Genomic DNA, 15,971 nt, shown 5'->3' with positions numbered 1-15,971 from the left:
ACCTAGCCGACGTGTTAGGGGTCACCCAGCCCGGAGAGGCGCCACGAGCCAGCGCCCAGGATGAGGCAACACTTCTAGTTGAGTGAGCTTGCACCCTGAACGGGCAGGGCACACCCTGTGCCTGATAAACCAGGGTTATGGTATCCACAATCCAGTGGGCCATCCTCTGCTAAGAGACGGCATTCCCCTTCTGTCAGCCTCCGTAACAGACAAAGAGCTGGTCTGAGGACCTGAAGCTTTGTGTCTGGTTTACATAGCCTCTCAATGCTCGGATGGGACAGAGCAAAGCCAGGGCTGCATCTGCCTTCTCCAGGGGCAGTGCTTGCAGGCTCATCACTTGGTATGTGAAGGGTGTAGTGGGAACCTTGGCCATGTAGCCTGGTCGGGGCCTCTGGATTATTTGGGAGTCAGCGGGCCCAAACTCCGCCCCTTACCTGGACCCTTTCTCAATGAACACTCCCCGATCCAAACGAACCCCGCAGCACAGCGAGGACACCAGATTCACTGTTGTTTTAGACACTTTTCCCCTTTGGCCACTTTTGTCCCGTTTTATTTTATTTTCAGTTAATAAAAGCCTATCCGAGGCCTGACACCACGCCCACATCTATCGTGTGCTCCTCCTGTTATACTGGTGGAGAATGCGGGAAAGGCAGAGCCTAGACAGTGCAGTTGGGAAACACCTGATGACGTCACTCCCTCTCGCATGCAAAAGTTAGTGAAAACCCGGACTGGAATGGAGGAATGCCGGGGACAACCTCCCAGCCACAAATGGGCTAAGAGACTTCTCTCCAATTGTCATTTTACCCTGTGGTTGGTTGAGGCTGTTGATTAAAACACAGTTTCTCTGTCCCTGTTCCGGCGCGATGCGAGAGGGAGGACTGCCCAGAGAGGAATCCCCACCCTGCCCACTCCAACTGTTTAGAGCCTGGTTGAGGGTGGTAGCACTCCCATGTGGGTGGCGCCCTGATGACGGGGATGTCACTTGGGAAGGAGAATGTAACAAGTCAGCTGCCTCCTCCCTTATTATCATCGACACCCCTTCCTAAATCGCCGCCCTTCACCAGGCTCCCGACAGGAGTGGGTGTGTGAAGAGGAGGGGCTGCAGGACGAGTCAGGGCTGGCGGCCTGTGATGGGGCACACCTGATGTAAATGGAGCCTCATCACCGGCGCTGTTTAAAAGCCCAACGCGCCTCTCTTCGAGACCTGTCACTTCCCCATGCATGCATGCACACTGGTGTCTGCATGGGTCCAGGAAGGGTGCATTTAGGGATTCCCGCAACACCAGAGATGTGAGCTGCCGGACCCTCAGTCTGGAAGAGGACTGCATCCGTTTACACAGCTATCGGGCCATGTGGAATGTGAACAGCACAAAGTGACCTTAGAACCTTCCGACTCCTAAGCAGGCAGGCGAGTTGCTACATGGGATGGGAGTGCATACCACCTTGTCGTTTGTTGTATGCAATGGTCTCTGTGTTGTCCATTCAGAGCAGCATGTGCTTGCCTCATAAGCAACCTTTGAGGCAGTTCAGATCAAGGTGTACTGCTAACAACTCTAGGCAATTATTGTGCCAATGCAGCGGCTGGTCTGTCCAAACCCCTGAGACTGCATGCCCGTTGTACCTGGCCCCCCAACTAGTGTCGGATGCATCCGTGTAAACCACAGCATGCCTGGAGATCTGTTCTAGGGGCACACATGCCCGGAGTAACATAAGATCTGACCACAGGGTGAAGGATTGCTGACTGGCCGGTGTAACTTGAACCCGGTGAGTGCTGCGCTTTCACGCCCACTTTGGACTCGGACATAAAGCCAGCGCTGGAGTGGTCTCATATGTAACAGTCCGAGCGGTGTAAGTGGCACGGAAGAATCGATACATGAAAGTGCACATGGACGGACCTGAAGATGCGTTTCTGTGGCAACATCTTGAATGGTATCCAATGAAGGGCCTGATTCAAAACTTGCAGATCTAAGATCGGTCGTAACCCACCGCCATTCTTGAGTACAATGAAGTAAGGGCTATAAAACCCCATCTTCATATCGGCTGGACGGACCAGCTCTACAGTGAACGGTCATCAGACGCGTTCAATGTAGTGAAGTGGATACTGCTGAACTTAGGGGGGATGCTGGGAAAAATTAATTGTATTGCCGAGGCTGATTTTCCACAGAAGCCAGCGAGATTAGCTGACCCAGTGCTGACCAGGTGCTTAGAAACTGTACAAGCGGGACCAGCGGAACCACAGCTGTACCTGGACTGGGGCAGCGAGGTGGAACAAAGGGACCCAAGTTGGGCAGCTTGTGAGCATGACGGAAAGGGGTCTGAGTGTGGAGTGCAAGGCTCACCTGGTTCCATGAAGGCCACCTCAGCGTGCTCGGTGCCCAGACACTTCATTGGTCAGTATAGCAGTATAGATGTACTATCCTCAGAAAATAACTTAACATACAGCCATTATTGTCAATATAGCTGCAACAAAAGTGAGTACACCCTAAGTGACCCAAGGTTCTCTGACGTTGGTTAATGGTCACACGAGAAGCGGGGCAAACAAATTAAAAAAAGTGTTTTACTTCAACTGTTGGTATTTTAAGATGATTTCTTTTAATTGTAACATTTTTTTGTGATTTATTTTCAAACCTCCTGTAGTTCATTCACAAACCTTAGTTTGAGAAACCATGATGTACTGCAATATTGAATGCACTTCTACATTCAATATTAATATCAGTACATTTTCCTTTCTCTTTGTATCTACATATCAATATGGATTATTTTATTTAAATCAATGAGCTAGGTCAAAAGTAATCTAAAAGTTATAAAAAAGTAGTCTGATTATACTACCCAATGTATAATGTTATGGATTACAGTTTTTGTCGTTTAATTAGTAACAGACCCCAGCCTGCTCTGGATATAATTATATTTCCTCTGTGAGAAAGCAGAAGTGTGCAAACCACTGACAGGAAACCTGACGGATACACTGAGAGTTTTTAACCAGTTGTATGTTTAACAGTCAACCTCAACGATGAATGTCTATCTTCTGATCTCTGTCACAATTCTGCTAGGTTTATGTTCCTGCGAGCCGGTCTTTGATATCACGGATCCAGCGTTCATTGAGGAATGTGTGAGAGAACACAACAAGCACCGCTCCAACGTGAACCCCACGGCCGCAAACATGCGCTACATGGTAAATATCAGATGTTTCCTGATGTGTGTTCAGAGATCTGCAGGTCTCGAGGGAGTCTGTGGAGGTTAAACATGTGAATGTGTGTTAAACAGATCTGAATGCATCAATAGATTTGACCGTCTTCATACAGTACAGCTTCATGGTCTTATTGTGCATGACAGATGTATCATCTTCAATATCCTTTTTTATTGAGGAAGAAAGTATTTTCACTTTCAGTTTCAGGCTTTTTTCAAACCCCACTGAATTGTTGGCCTTCTGGAAAGTATGTTCATTTACTGTACATGTACTCAATACTTGATAGGGGCTCTCTTTTGCTTTAATTACTTCCTCTATTCGGCGTGGCATGGAGGTGATCAGTTTGTGGCACTGCTGAGGTGGTCTGGAAGCCCAGGTTTCTTTGACAGTAGCCTTCAGCTCATCTGCATTGTTTGGTCTCTTGTATCTCATCTTAGTCTTGACAATACCCCATAGATTCTCTCTGGGGTTCAGGTCTTGTGAGTTTTCTGGCCAGTCAAGCACGCCAACGCCATGGTCTTTAAACCAACTTTTTGTGCTTTTGTCAGTGTGGGCAGGTGCAAAATCCTGCTGGAAAATGAAATCAGCATCTTCAAAAAGCTGGTCAGCAGAAGAAAGCATGTAGTGCTCCCAAATTTCTTGGTAAGCGGGTGCAGTGACTTTGGTTTTCAAAAAACACAATGGACCAACAACAGCAGATGACATTGCACCTCAAATCATCAAAGACTGTGGAAACGTAACACTGGACTTCAAGCAACTTGGGCTATGAGCTTCTCCACCCTTTTCTCCAGACTCTTGGACCTTGGTTTCCAAATGTAATACAAAACTTGCTCTCACCTGAAAAGAGGACTTTGGGCAACAGTCCATTTCTTCTTCTCCTTGGCTCAGGTAAGACTACTCTGATGTTGTCTGTGGTTCAGCAAATTCCTTGACACGTCTGTGTGTTGTGGCTCTTGATGCCTTGACCCCAGCCTCAGTCCATTCCTTGTGAAGTTCACTCAAATTCTTGAATCGATTTTGCTTGACAATACTCATAAGGCTGCGGTTCTCTCAGTTGGTTGTGCATCTTTTTCTTTCACATTTTTTCCTTCCATTCAACTTTGTTAACATGCTTGGATACAGCACTCTGTGAACAGCCAGCTTCTTTGGCAATGGATATTTGTGGCTTACCCTCCTTGTGAATGGTGTCAATGATTGTCTTCTGGACAACTGTCCGATCAGCAGTCTTCCCCATGATTGTGTAGCCTAATGAACCAAACTGAGACCATTTTGAAGGCTCAGGAAACCTTTGCAGGTGTTTTAAGTTGATTAGCTGATTGGCATGTAATCATATTCTTATTTGTTGAGATAGTGAATTGGTGGGTTTTTGTTAAATGCATACCAAAATCATCACAATTAAAAGAATCTAAGACTTAAATTACTTTAGTCTGTGTGCAGTGAATTTATTTAATACTCCAGTTTCACAATTTGAGTTCAATTACTAAAATAAATTTAACCTTTCCACAACATCTTAATTTATTGAGATGCACCTTAAAAATATATACCTAAAATACATATTTTATATACTGTATATGTGTGTGTGTGTCTGAAACTAATGTGAAAATACATATATTTATATATATGTATACATTTTAGTATTACTTGTATACTATTATAGTAATTATTAACATTTATTTTTCCCCATACAATATAATTTGATTGCAAATTTTCATGTTTAGCCTCAGACTCTTGAACACCACTCTATAATATTTAAGATATAAACTACAATATTGTTAGGTGGTTTCAGTATTACTTATATAATGTTATAGTATTTATTAAAAAATTTTTGAAAAGCTTTTCAAATTAGCTTGCTTTTCAGAATACACTCAATTTATCATCTTTTTTCTTGTGCAATAACCTGTTTTACTGGATCAATTTTACTTTCTTATACTTTTAAAACCCACTGTAAAGTAAAATGTGTAAAATATCAACTACAGTAGACATCAATGTAAAATATCAACTACAATATATATTTTTCTTCTCATGCAATATCCTGTTTCATTTCCTATGTTCAGATTACGTAATTAGCATGCATTTCCTTTTAGATAAAAGCAGGCTAAGTTAGTTTGCTGGTCTTCTCTTGTTTAAATTGGTCTCCCCGCCTGACCAGCTGAACATTTAGATGAGTTTTAAGGCTGTTTTAGGGTAAGTGTGTGCATGTGTGTGTGTGCAGACGTGGGATGAAGGCCTGGCGGTGACGGCGCGGGCCTGGGCCAGATTCTGTGTCTTTAAACATAACATTTACCTCAGAGAGGTGAGAAGAGTACATCCCACATTCACATCTGTGGGAGAAAACATCTGGGCAGGAACGGCATATTCCTCATTCAAACCTGAATCTGCAGTGAAGTTGTGGAAGGACGAGGACAAAGATTACAATTACTATACAAACCAGTGCACAAAAGTATGCGGCCACTACACACAGGTACAGACTCCGATCCAGTTACAGCTGAATCATTAGAGAATACACACAAGTGAATGAAACCTCTCTGTTTTCTGTCCATAAAGATTGTCTGGGCAGATTCGTACAAGGTTGGTTGCGCCGCACAAGTGTGTCCCAATGGTGTGGCTGAAACATCCTTCTCATCACAGCCTGGAATTATTTTTGTGTGCAATTATGCGACAGCGTAAGTATGAAAACCACCACACACTGTGTGTGCAGAGCACCAAATCAATACTGCAACTTGCCAAAACAACAAGATAATAAAATGGTATTTCTCGTCAGTTGTTATCAACTGCTTCAATATTTGATATGGAGGTTCAAATCAAAAATATTTACTACATATTCAGTCTATGCACTATTTATAAAATTATGTTAATCTGCTTAAAGATGATGTAAAAGTGTTGTTTGTTGATATCTCATGTTAGCTATAAACTACATTAATACACAAGAAAAGTAAGAAAAACACAGAGGCTTGTTGGTGCCATGGAATATATATATAAGATAATTGCATTTTTATTTCACAATTCTGCATTTATTTCTAATATAATTCAAACTCTTATTTTTCTGGAAATTTGTGTTTATATTTTGCCATTTACATTTTTTGCATCCCACAACTTTGACATTAGAATTTAGAATTCTATGTTTGTATACGTTATACGTTTGTATTTGAAAATTGTGACTTTTTTTCACTTGTATTCAGATTTTACATGTTGAATTTCCTTTTACAATCCTGGGATTACTTCTTGCTATTCTGAAATTTTCTGAATTATGGTTTTTCATTTTGCAAACTCTGACTTTTTCTCAAATTTGTGAGTTTATAACTCGCAATGCTGTAACTTTTTTAAATTCTGAATTTTTATGAAGAAGCAAGAAACTGCATGATTTCATAGAGTAAAACATGTGACCACTGATTCTCAACAGAGGAAATTATCGAGGTGAATCTCCATATAAAAGAGGCGGCTCATGCACCAGCTGCAAACAAGAGACGTGTATAGAAAACCTCTGTCGTAAGTGTTTGTAACAGAAACACTCTCCTCCTTCCCAATAACTGCATTACTTTATAACTGTTACTTCCTTTCACAGAAAACTCCACTCGAGATGCACTGCAGAGTAAGTGATCTCTCACTCATTCACAGTTACAGATGTCTGGATGTCACTGCTTTAACAGATGTCTGTGTCTGTACGCATCATGTGGCACAAGATGTATTCAATAGGATGATCATAGTTTGACAAATCTGCATTATTTTGTGTAGTGAAGTGCATAAAACCACTGAAACTCATCTAATATTTATTTATTGCATATTTATATTTATTTCTAATATTTATTGCGAGTTATTCTGAGAATACATCTAGCAATTCTGTCTTTTAAAGGCAATCGCAATACTAACTTACATTTTCTTTGAGGTTTATATCTGCAAGTTTATATTTTCTCGCAATTCTCTGAGTTTACATCTTAATATTCTGTTTGTTTCCAACGTGGAATTAATAAAGAACATTTTTAGTTGCCTAACTTTTTCTCACAAATCAAACTTTTTCAGAATGTTTTTTATTTTTTTTGAGTTTACATATTTCAATTTTTTTTTATTTTTTTTACAATGGCATAAAAATAATGTAACTTCAATTTTTTTATTGCAATAGAGAAATAGAGTCAGACTTGTGAGATTGTGGTTAATAAGCTTCCACGTGTTTCCGTTGCTTATGCATTTACAAATGCACATTTTCTATTCTGTTTTGATTCTGTTTTGGGTCACCACTAATGCAATGCAACATGCAATACAAAGTCACTCAGACATGTGTAAGAGTGACAGCTATAACAGTGTGTGTGTGTGTGTGTGTGTGTGTGTAGGTTATAACTGGACTCCAGACTGGGACCCAGCGCTGTCCACCTGCGGCTCATTCTGTCTGGCGGTTGTGATTATCAGACTCATATCAGTCCCGCTCATGTTTGCCTGCGTTTACATCCTACAGCACCGTTATAGTCTGTTTGTGTACGAGTAAACCGTCTGGACTCACGGAAGCCACGAATCCACTGGACAGAGAGGAACATTAATGCTCTGACAAACATTCAATGCAAAGAATAATACATGATAAGGAATAAGATGCCTACTGATTGTATAATAAATGTGTTTAATAACTCCACATGTGTAATTTAATTTTTGGATGCTTAGTTCAAATACAAATATATATATACATTATCAGATATTTCCATGTTATCTTTTTCAATAAAATGTTGACTAAATATTTATACGTTTTGTTTTTGTGAATATTTTTTTTTATTGTGACATTTTGATTACAATTGAGCACTGTAACAAATCATATCTATGTTATATAAACAATTTAATTACAGTAAAATTTTGTTCACTGCCAGCCAGCAATGCATTAGATATCATGAACTAAAATTGAAACTTACTTTAGTCATCTAGGTTAATTTCTAAATATACTACAAATGCATTTTTAATATTAAATGGATGTTTAACTTATTAACAGGTTTGCACATAAGTTGTCCGGAGGTCCCCATGCGCGACCAAAAAAAAAATGCGTAATAGAAATATGTTCTGACAGTGCATTTGCGTACTGCGTACTGACATGGTTGACATCTGTTAATGCACAATTACCATTTTAGATCACAAACTGTAACTATATAAGTTTTATTTTCAACCTGAAAACATAAATCTAGGCTATGCTTACCGTTTCAAAGCACAATAGAAAACTGTGACATGCATCCACTGACGCTCTTTAATCAGCAGCGATAAATCCGGAAGCGCGAATACTTACTTGCCGGCAACCCGCCAAAATAAAAGCCTGAAGTTTGAAAACGCTTTTATTTATTTATTTTTAGACGGTTTTTTTTTTTTTTTTTTTACAAATTGGGGAATACATAAAGCGATTCTTCTTAAAGAGGCAAACAAACAAAGTAGTAGTAAATATTAGCATTTTATTTATAAGTTTATTTACTATAAAATAAATGCATTTGTATTTAATACTAGGACTGCTTTATATTTTTAGTTTTATCACACACTATTATTTAGTTTATTAACTATTATTTAATTTTTTAAAAACTAAATAAATAAAGTGTAATAATATTATAACTATTATTTATTCATTTTTTATAGTTGCATTTAATGGGTCACGTTATATGCAGTGTGAGGACCAAACCAAATCTCCAGGTTTTCTTATGAGAACCAGGCTGAAAAAATTATGTGCACCCTTGCTTAATAACAGTAAACAAATGTTTTTATAATTTAACATTAACTTGATGTAAAAGTGCTATTTTTTAATTCACAATACTTTGTGCATTAACAATTTAAATGTAGTGTCAGTTTATTTATTAAAACGTGTTTGTATTTGTGTGTACTGATTTTAATTTACTCCAGACAAAGAAAAAAAAGTTACCCGTATTTTTCGGACTATAAGTCGCACCTGAGTAGAAGTCGCATCAGTCCAAAAATACATCATGACAAGGAAAAAAACATATATAAGTCGCACTGGACTATAAGTCGCATTAATTTAGAAGCAAGAACCAAGAGAAAACATTACCGTCTCCAGCCGTGAGAGGGCGCTCTATGTCTTCAGTGTAGACTACAGGAGAACTGAGCAGCATAGAGCGCCCTCTGGCGGCTGGAGACGGTAATGTTTCTATTGGTTCATGTCAAATTAATTTTGATAAATAAGTCGCACCTGACTATAAATCGCAGGACTTATAGTCCGGAAAGTGTTATTCATATATTTTTTATATTTATATTAATATATTTTAAATAATTATATTATACATTATAAAGGTAAACATAAAATTATATTTTATTTTATAAATTATATATATAGTAAAATAATTCAATATTTTTTAACTTGCAAAGTTTATCATATGATCTGTAATTATATTTATAATATTAAAATATTTATGAATTATATATAGATTTAATATTAAATGTTAAGTATTTTATTTAATTTACAAATTAAGCAAAATATTTAAGATTCAATCTATTGTATAAATAACTTGTACTGATAAAATGAATGTCTAATATATATACGTTTACAATTAACTTATTGGGACAAATGTGCTTAGATGCCATGAAAATATCAAATATAAGAGGAAGTATGAACTAGACATGTTTTGTGTGTTTTTTTATTAATTTTTTTGTAAATAAGTACAAGTTTAAATGACTGTATGGTGCATTACATTGGCATTATTGTCATATAAATAAAAAATACAATAAAAACATGTCACAAAGTACATCTTTATCAAAAACACCTGACGTCTCTTATTCCTCGTCTCCTTCAAACTAAAGTCTAATAAATGATTCAGGTTTTGTAAAATCTGCAAGCATCTTTTATATAAACACATTGACTAATAAACACAATATTACACAAGCTGCTGCTCCAGTGAAGATCTGAGTGTGTTTCTCCAGATCTTCAGCTCTTCACTTTCTTCCGCTTGCCGTCTTTCGCTGAAGGCATCACGGGGTTAACAGGAGGAGCTCCCAGCTTTTTACTTTTCGCTTTCTTCACCTTTTCTTTAATGGCTTGAATGTCAATTTTATTTTCGGCAGTTGCTTATAAAGAGAATAACAAGTAATAGATATCAAATGTTTTGCATGCTTATTCTACTGAATTATTCACACATTCAAACAAAATGATTGATAAAATACTAGTAGTGACTAAAGACTTTCATTATGTACATGCATAAAAAAAATGCAAGTTGCTCTGCATAAAAGCACATACATGCATCAGTTTCATAAACACACCAGCTGGTATTTTTATGATGCCACAATATATATAATGAAGGATGAGGTATGTTTCTGGATGTATATTGTGTTGTGAAGTGTTGTACCTGGTTTGCTCTTCTTCACAGCCGGCTTCTCTTTCGGAGGAATGAAAGCTTTCTGCCGCTGCTCTTGTCTCTTGGATAAAGCTTCAGCCTGTTTGGCCTTCGAAGCCAAGAGATAAAGCACAAGCCATTATGACGAAGAGACTAACTCCCATCAGTCTCTGCATCTGAGCTCAGAAAAACCATCATACCTTAATTTGATTCATCTTCTGGCGTCTCTTCTCGCTCTCGCGCAGGAAGAACTCGCCGGTCGCCAGCTCCTTATCAATCTGTGCACAGGAATATTTCACATGAGCCATGACAACTGTCAAATATACACATTTTCATTTATATTCTCAGATGCTTGATTACTAGTGTTATTTATATGGTTTATATTGAGGTCTGAAGATGTCCTCAAAAATAGACTGTTTAAATTAAAAAAATATGCAAGTATATGTATTTAATATAAATTGGAGTTTAAGTATTTGTATTATTATTTTTTAAGTAAATTATGTAATAATATTTAATCATATAAAATCTATACATTTAATAGTTTATATCTATCTATACATCTATCTATCTTTATCTATCTATCTATCTATCTATCTATCTATCTATCTATCTATCAATCAATCTATTTATATATATATATATATATATATATATATAAATAAATGTATAGTTTTTATATATTAGATTTTCATTCATGAATATAGAAAAAATATATTATATAAATAAATATATGTATATATTACATATTTATTTACTTTTAAATATGTGATTATTATTGTCATTTATGTCTGAGGATTTCCTCAAAAATACACTAATTAAAAAAACAATGCAAGTATATGTATTTAATATAAATTGGACTTTAAGGTTTTTTTTTATTAAATAAATGATTTAGTAAATAATGTTATAATATTTAATTATATAAAATCTATACATTCATTAATTTATATAAAAATATATATTTCTAAATAAATGTATAGTTTTTATATATTTGATTTTCATTCATGAATATAGAAAATATATATTATATAAATAAATATATGTATATATTACATATTTATTTATTTTTAAATATCTGATTATTATTGTCCTTTATACGTCTGAGGATGTCGTCAAAAATACACTAATAATCTAAATACATGAACTTAGTGTGAACTTGATATTAATAAATCATTTAAGAAAATATTTCATCATGAAAAAATCTATAAATAAATTATTTATAACAACAACATATTTGTTTATAAATAAAGTACAGATTTGGTATAAAACCTAAATGATAAAATGATAGTTCTATATTTATAAAAATGTATATATTTAACATTAACTATTATTTTAATATTTATAAATTCAGTAAACTGTTATATTTTCTAACATAAAATTCAGAAATTATTTATTCGTGAATAAATATGTTTACAGATTTTTAACTACATGTTAATCAGCAGCTGTGCTAATTTTAAATTAGATTTTCTTTATTTTTATTCATACCGTATATATATATATATATATATATATATATATATATATATATCTGCCTATTATTTTAATTTATATTCCTTTTGTGCCGAATTCATGCACAGGGAATGTGCATCATAGAGAAAACATAATGCAAACTATTAACAGGCTAAAGAATGATTTACATGACATTTATATAAGCAGTGAGTTTAAGAGGGTGTTAGAGTCAAAAACGGCCATCACACAGCAGTGAAATCCTGATGGTGATTTGGTTTAGTGATTACCTTGCTCTCGGGCTGCGGCGGGGGGAACGGCGTGTACTCCTTCTTCACCGTCTTCTTCTTGGGCTGCTTGCGTTTGGAGAGACTCTTATGTCTGAAGTTGGGCAGGAATCTCTCCCAGCTCTGAGTGCGCAGCTCGGGGTCGCTCGCCAGCTCCCGCTTGATCATCAGCGTCTGAAACACATTCAATCACACACACAATTACTCATCTACCGTACAAGAAAGCATCAGCCGTATCCAGAGTGATGTGAAAAACCTGTGCAGTTTACTCAGGGAGCTATAATAAAACCCCTGTATCTCTGGAAGTGAACAATGAAGGGGCTAAAATATTAAGTTACCAAAAGAAAAGTTGGTTAAGAACTCAAATCTACATTAGCATATAAAGCAACAGATTTCACTAATAAAGCTATTAATCTCAGTGTATAAATAATAAAATGATCTTTCCATCCTTCTGTAATCTCATTTTTACTCTTTTAATACACATCTGTGACATTTAATATCTTGGCTTTCTTGACTAGCTATATCTGTCTCTCTTCAGACCAGAATGCAGAGGAAGTTTCTGTTTGGTCTTGATCTTATTTCGAGCATCGACACGTTCTCTTACACGTACCTTGATGTTGTAAATAGGGTGAATGTTCTTCATTGTGTCCAGCACCACTTTCCGTACCTGCAGAAACGAGCGAGAAACAGCAGTTTATCCCTCTGTGTTCCTCAGTTTCTCAGGTTTATTAAACTGAGTTGTGTTTGACCTCCTTGAGACCGCTGTACGGGCCGAGAGCAGAAACCGTGTTTCCCTGAACCATCACGTAACAGTTGGTCAGCAGCTCGAGAGCCTGAAACAACACGAACGGATGAGATTATCACTGTCACAGTTCACCCCAGCTTCAAATAAAGAGATACACCTGACAAACAAGAAATCACACCACAAACTGGCTCATGAACATCTGTCGAACATCCTTCAGCTCAGAGAAGCTTGCTGACACACTAGTTTCCTGTTGAATGCTGTTCAGTTGCTTTGACACAATCTGTATTGTTAAAAAAGCGATGAATATAAAGGTGACTTGGCTGGACTCACCTTCAGCGTGGAGCCTTTGGGGCCGATCAATCTCTGTCGCCTCTTCACAAAACGCTCTCTGTTTCGCACAAGAGTCCCAATTTTAATAATGTCACATGCCATGTCATCTTCAAGAATCCTAACAGCCTGAAATAAACACGAGCAATTAAAATCTGAGACTGAATTTACCAGACAACTTTTGGAATAATTAAGAAATAAAAAATAAAAAAAGTTTCTGAAGGAAGTCTCTGGTGCCCAACCAAGGCTGAATTTATTAATAATAATTTGTATTTCTTTTTTTTATTTAATAATGTGAAATATTAGTACAATTTAAAGCTATTTATTATGTCAGTATGTTGTAAACTGTAATTTATTCCTGTGATGCAAACCTGAATTTTCGGCATCATTACTTTTGTAACATTATAAATGTCTTTAATGCCACTTCTAAATAAATTTAATGCAATATATCTATCTATCTATCTATCTATCTATCTATCTATATATATATATATAGATATATATATATCTATATATATATATATATATATATAGACAGATAGATAGATAGATAGATATAGATATATATATATATATATATATCATTTAATTATATACATAATATAACCATAAATACTCTGTACCTAATATATTAATATTACAATAATATTTTAAAAATATTTTTATAAATTGATAAATTGTTTGAAGTTTTCATATTAATTTTTATTGCAATATTTTACTTAATTTATGAATTATTATAATGAATTATTATGAACCATTTCTAATATATATATATATATATAAAATAAATGAATTTGTGATGAACTCTTACCTGTTCAAACGGCACACTTCTAGCCAGTAACTTGATGAGATCCCTGGCTCTGAGGATGGAATAGGGATCAAATGTTTTCTTAGTTGTGTTCACTGTCATACTGCCTTCAATCAGGTCCAGTGTGGCATTGATGAACTACAGAGCAGCAGCACAGATTCAAGGAAGCTCGATCACCTAATTCAAAGAGCTCATAAGCATTTAGAAAACAAAAAAAGAGCACTTTTCGTGACACTCACAACCCCTCCGAGAGCTTTCTGCACCAGCGGCCAGCACTCCTTCAGATACGCCTCTCTGTATTTTGGGAAAAGTGTGGCGAAACTGCTCTCCTCCAGCAGACCTTTGGGATTGTCTTCTGGAGTGAACTTGGGCTCCTTCCAGCCGTCTGGAACCGTCAGCAGTTCAGTCTCATCTGGTTAAGACAAAAAAAACAGAGTTTAATAAGTCATATGTGACCCTGGAGCACAAAAGCAGTCATAAGTATCACAGGAATATTTTTATGCCAAAATTATCTATTTTTCTTTTATGCCAAGAATCATTAGGATATTAAGATCATGTTCCATATTTTCTAAATTTCCTAGCGTAAATATATCAAAACTTAATTTTGGATTAGTAATATCTATTGCTAAGAATTCATTCGGACAACTTAGGTGATTTTCTCAGTATTTTTAGTTTTTTTGAACCCTCAGATTCCAGATATTCAAATAGTAGTATCTCAGCCAAATATTGTCAGATCCCAGTAAACCATACATCAATGGAAATATGTCTATTTAGAAAGTATTATGCTCCAGATTGCATTTATATGTACCATGTGAATATTCATGTGTTACATGAATGTAATAATAATTTAGCAGTCAGATGTGCATTAAAGAAATGCAGCAGACCATGAAAGGCATCAGATACAGAGTAAATGGGCTTTTGTGGAAAACGGTCATTTAAAAGACGCACAATAACAAATTTGACATCATTGTGGCTAAAAATGTTTCAATTTTACGCGAGCTGTGTTAAACGTAAACATATTATTTAAAGTCAATAATATGGAAATTGATGACACACGCGATGTCTGTGATGATTATAATCCGTTTGTTGGTGGTTTCTAAGTGAAGGTGTACCTGTGTTTTTGCTTTTTTTCAGTTTTTTATTTGTTGGCGTTTTACTCGTGCTTTCTGCGGGAGCCGCCATTGCTGCTGCTGGAAGTGACGTCAGACGCTGCGTCTGGTCGTGACGACAGCAGGGAAACAGCGCATATACTGCCCCCTGGTGGCGTGGATAAATTTATAGCATTAAAAAAGAAAATAATAATAATAATGAATAATTAAAAAATTATATATATATATATATATATATATATATATATATATATATATATATATATATATATATATATATATATATATATATTCAAAATAAATATATTTAATTGGTCTTGCATTCAGTAGACACTTTTAACCAAAGCGACTTTCAAACGAGGTCAAACAGAAGCAAAAAAAAGTTTTTTGACCTACTTTTAAAGAGTGCAGGTTTTGCAGTTGTTACATCTTCTGTGGAACATGAAAGGAGATAATTTTAAGAATGTTGTATCTAAACAGTTGATGGTCTCCACTGACGTCCATAGTATGGGTGAAAAACTACCGTGGAAGCGGAAGAAATTCATGCAGGTTTGGAACATCTTGAGGGTGACTAAATAAATACAAAATTGCATTTTTGGGGTGAATTATTTCTTTGATTAATAAAAAGGGAGAGATGTATATGAGTTAATCTAAAACGGTGAGTGAAATAAATAACTGTCGCTACTCAGATGTGTTGAACACGCGAGGACCCCAGTATTATGTAAACCGGAAATACAATACAATACAATGTTTATTTATATAGCACATAA

The 15,971-nt window shown here is 36.0% G+C and overlaps 2 protein-coding genes across 2 annotated transcripts; one reads left to right on the top strand and one right to left on the bottom strand.

Moving 5' to 3' along the window:
• Positions 1–2,937: 2,937 nt before the first annotated feature.
• On the top strand, positions 2,938–8,012 carry LOC113059740 (GLIPR1-like protein 1). Its single transcript, XM_026228301.1, has 6 exons — positions 2,938–3,172; positions 5,400–5,648; positions 5,732–5,850; positions 6,588–6,673; positions 6,750–6,776; positions 7,513–8,012. The coding sequence occupies exons 1-6, from the start codon at positions 3,011–3,013 to the stop codon at positions 7,662–7,664; spliced, it is 795 nt and encodes a 264-aa protein (XP_026084086.1). The 5' UTR covers positions 2,938–3,010; the 3' UTR covers positions 7,665–8,012.
• A 1,772-nt stretch (positions 8,013–9,784) lies between these two features.
• On the bottom strand, positions 9,785–15,862 carry krr1 (KRR1 small subunit processome component homolog). Its single transcript, XM_026228275.1, has 11 exons — positions 15,598–15,862; positions 15,205–15,349; positions 14,332–14,504; positions 14,096–14,230; positions 13,288–13,413; positions 12,962–13,045; positions 12,823–12,879; positions 12,216–12,386; positions 10,683–10,760; positions 10,495–10,591; positions 9,785–10,216 (listed from the first exon to the last, which is right to left on the bottom strand). The coding sequence occupies exons 2-11, from the start codon at positions 15,272–15,274 to the stop codon at positions 10,077–10,079; spliced, it is 1,131 nt and encodes a 376-aa protein (XP_026084060.1). The 5' UTR covers positions 15,275–15,349; positions 15,598–15,862; the 3' UTR covers positions 9,785–10,076.
• Positions 15,863–15,971: the final 109 nt, after the last annotated feature.

Source organism: Carassius auratus, chromosome 4 (assembly GCF_003368295.1).
Source record: "Carassius auratus strain Wakin chromosome 4, ASM336829v1, whole genome shotgun sequence".
Classification (NCBI taxonomy): Eukaryota; Metazoa; Chordata; class Actinopteri; order Cypriniformes; family Cyprinidae; genus Carassius; species Carassius auratus.
The sequence above is the reverse complement of the archived record's forward strand: the minus strand, read 5'-3'. Positions and strand labels throughout refer to the sequence as shown.

Bases quoted from the DNA above. Each gene is read 5' to 3' on its own strand.
- LOC113059740 (XM_026228301.1), top strand. From the start codon at position 3,011: ATGAATGTCTATCTTCTGATCTCTGTCACAATTCTGCTAGGTTTATGT. The intron at 3,173-5,399 runs GTAAATATCAGA...GTGTGTGTGCAG, and splicing joins CCGCAAACATGCGCTACATG to ACGTGGGATGAAGGCCTGGC. The intron at 6,777-7,512 runs GTAAGTGATCTC...GTGTGTGTGTAG, and splicing joins CACTCGAGATGCACTGCAGA to GTTATAACTGGACTCCAGAC.
- krr1 (XM_026228275.1), bottom strand. From the start codon at position 15,274: ATGGCGGCTCCCGCAGAAAGCACGAGTAAAACGCCAACAAATAAAAAA. The intron at 14,231-14,331 runs GTGAGTGTCACG...GCTGCTCTGTAG, and splicing joins AGAAAGCTCTCGGAGGGGTT to TTCATCAATGCCACACTGGA. The intron at 12,387-12,822 runs GTACGTGTAAGA...AATGTGTTTCAG, and splicing joins ACCCTATTTACAACATCAAG to ACGCTGATGATCAAGCGGGA.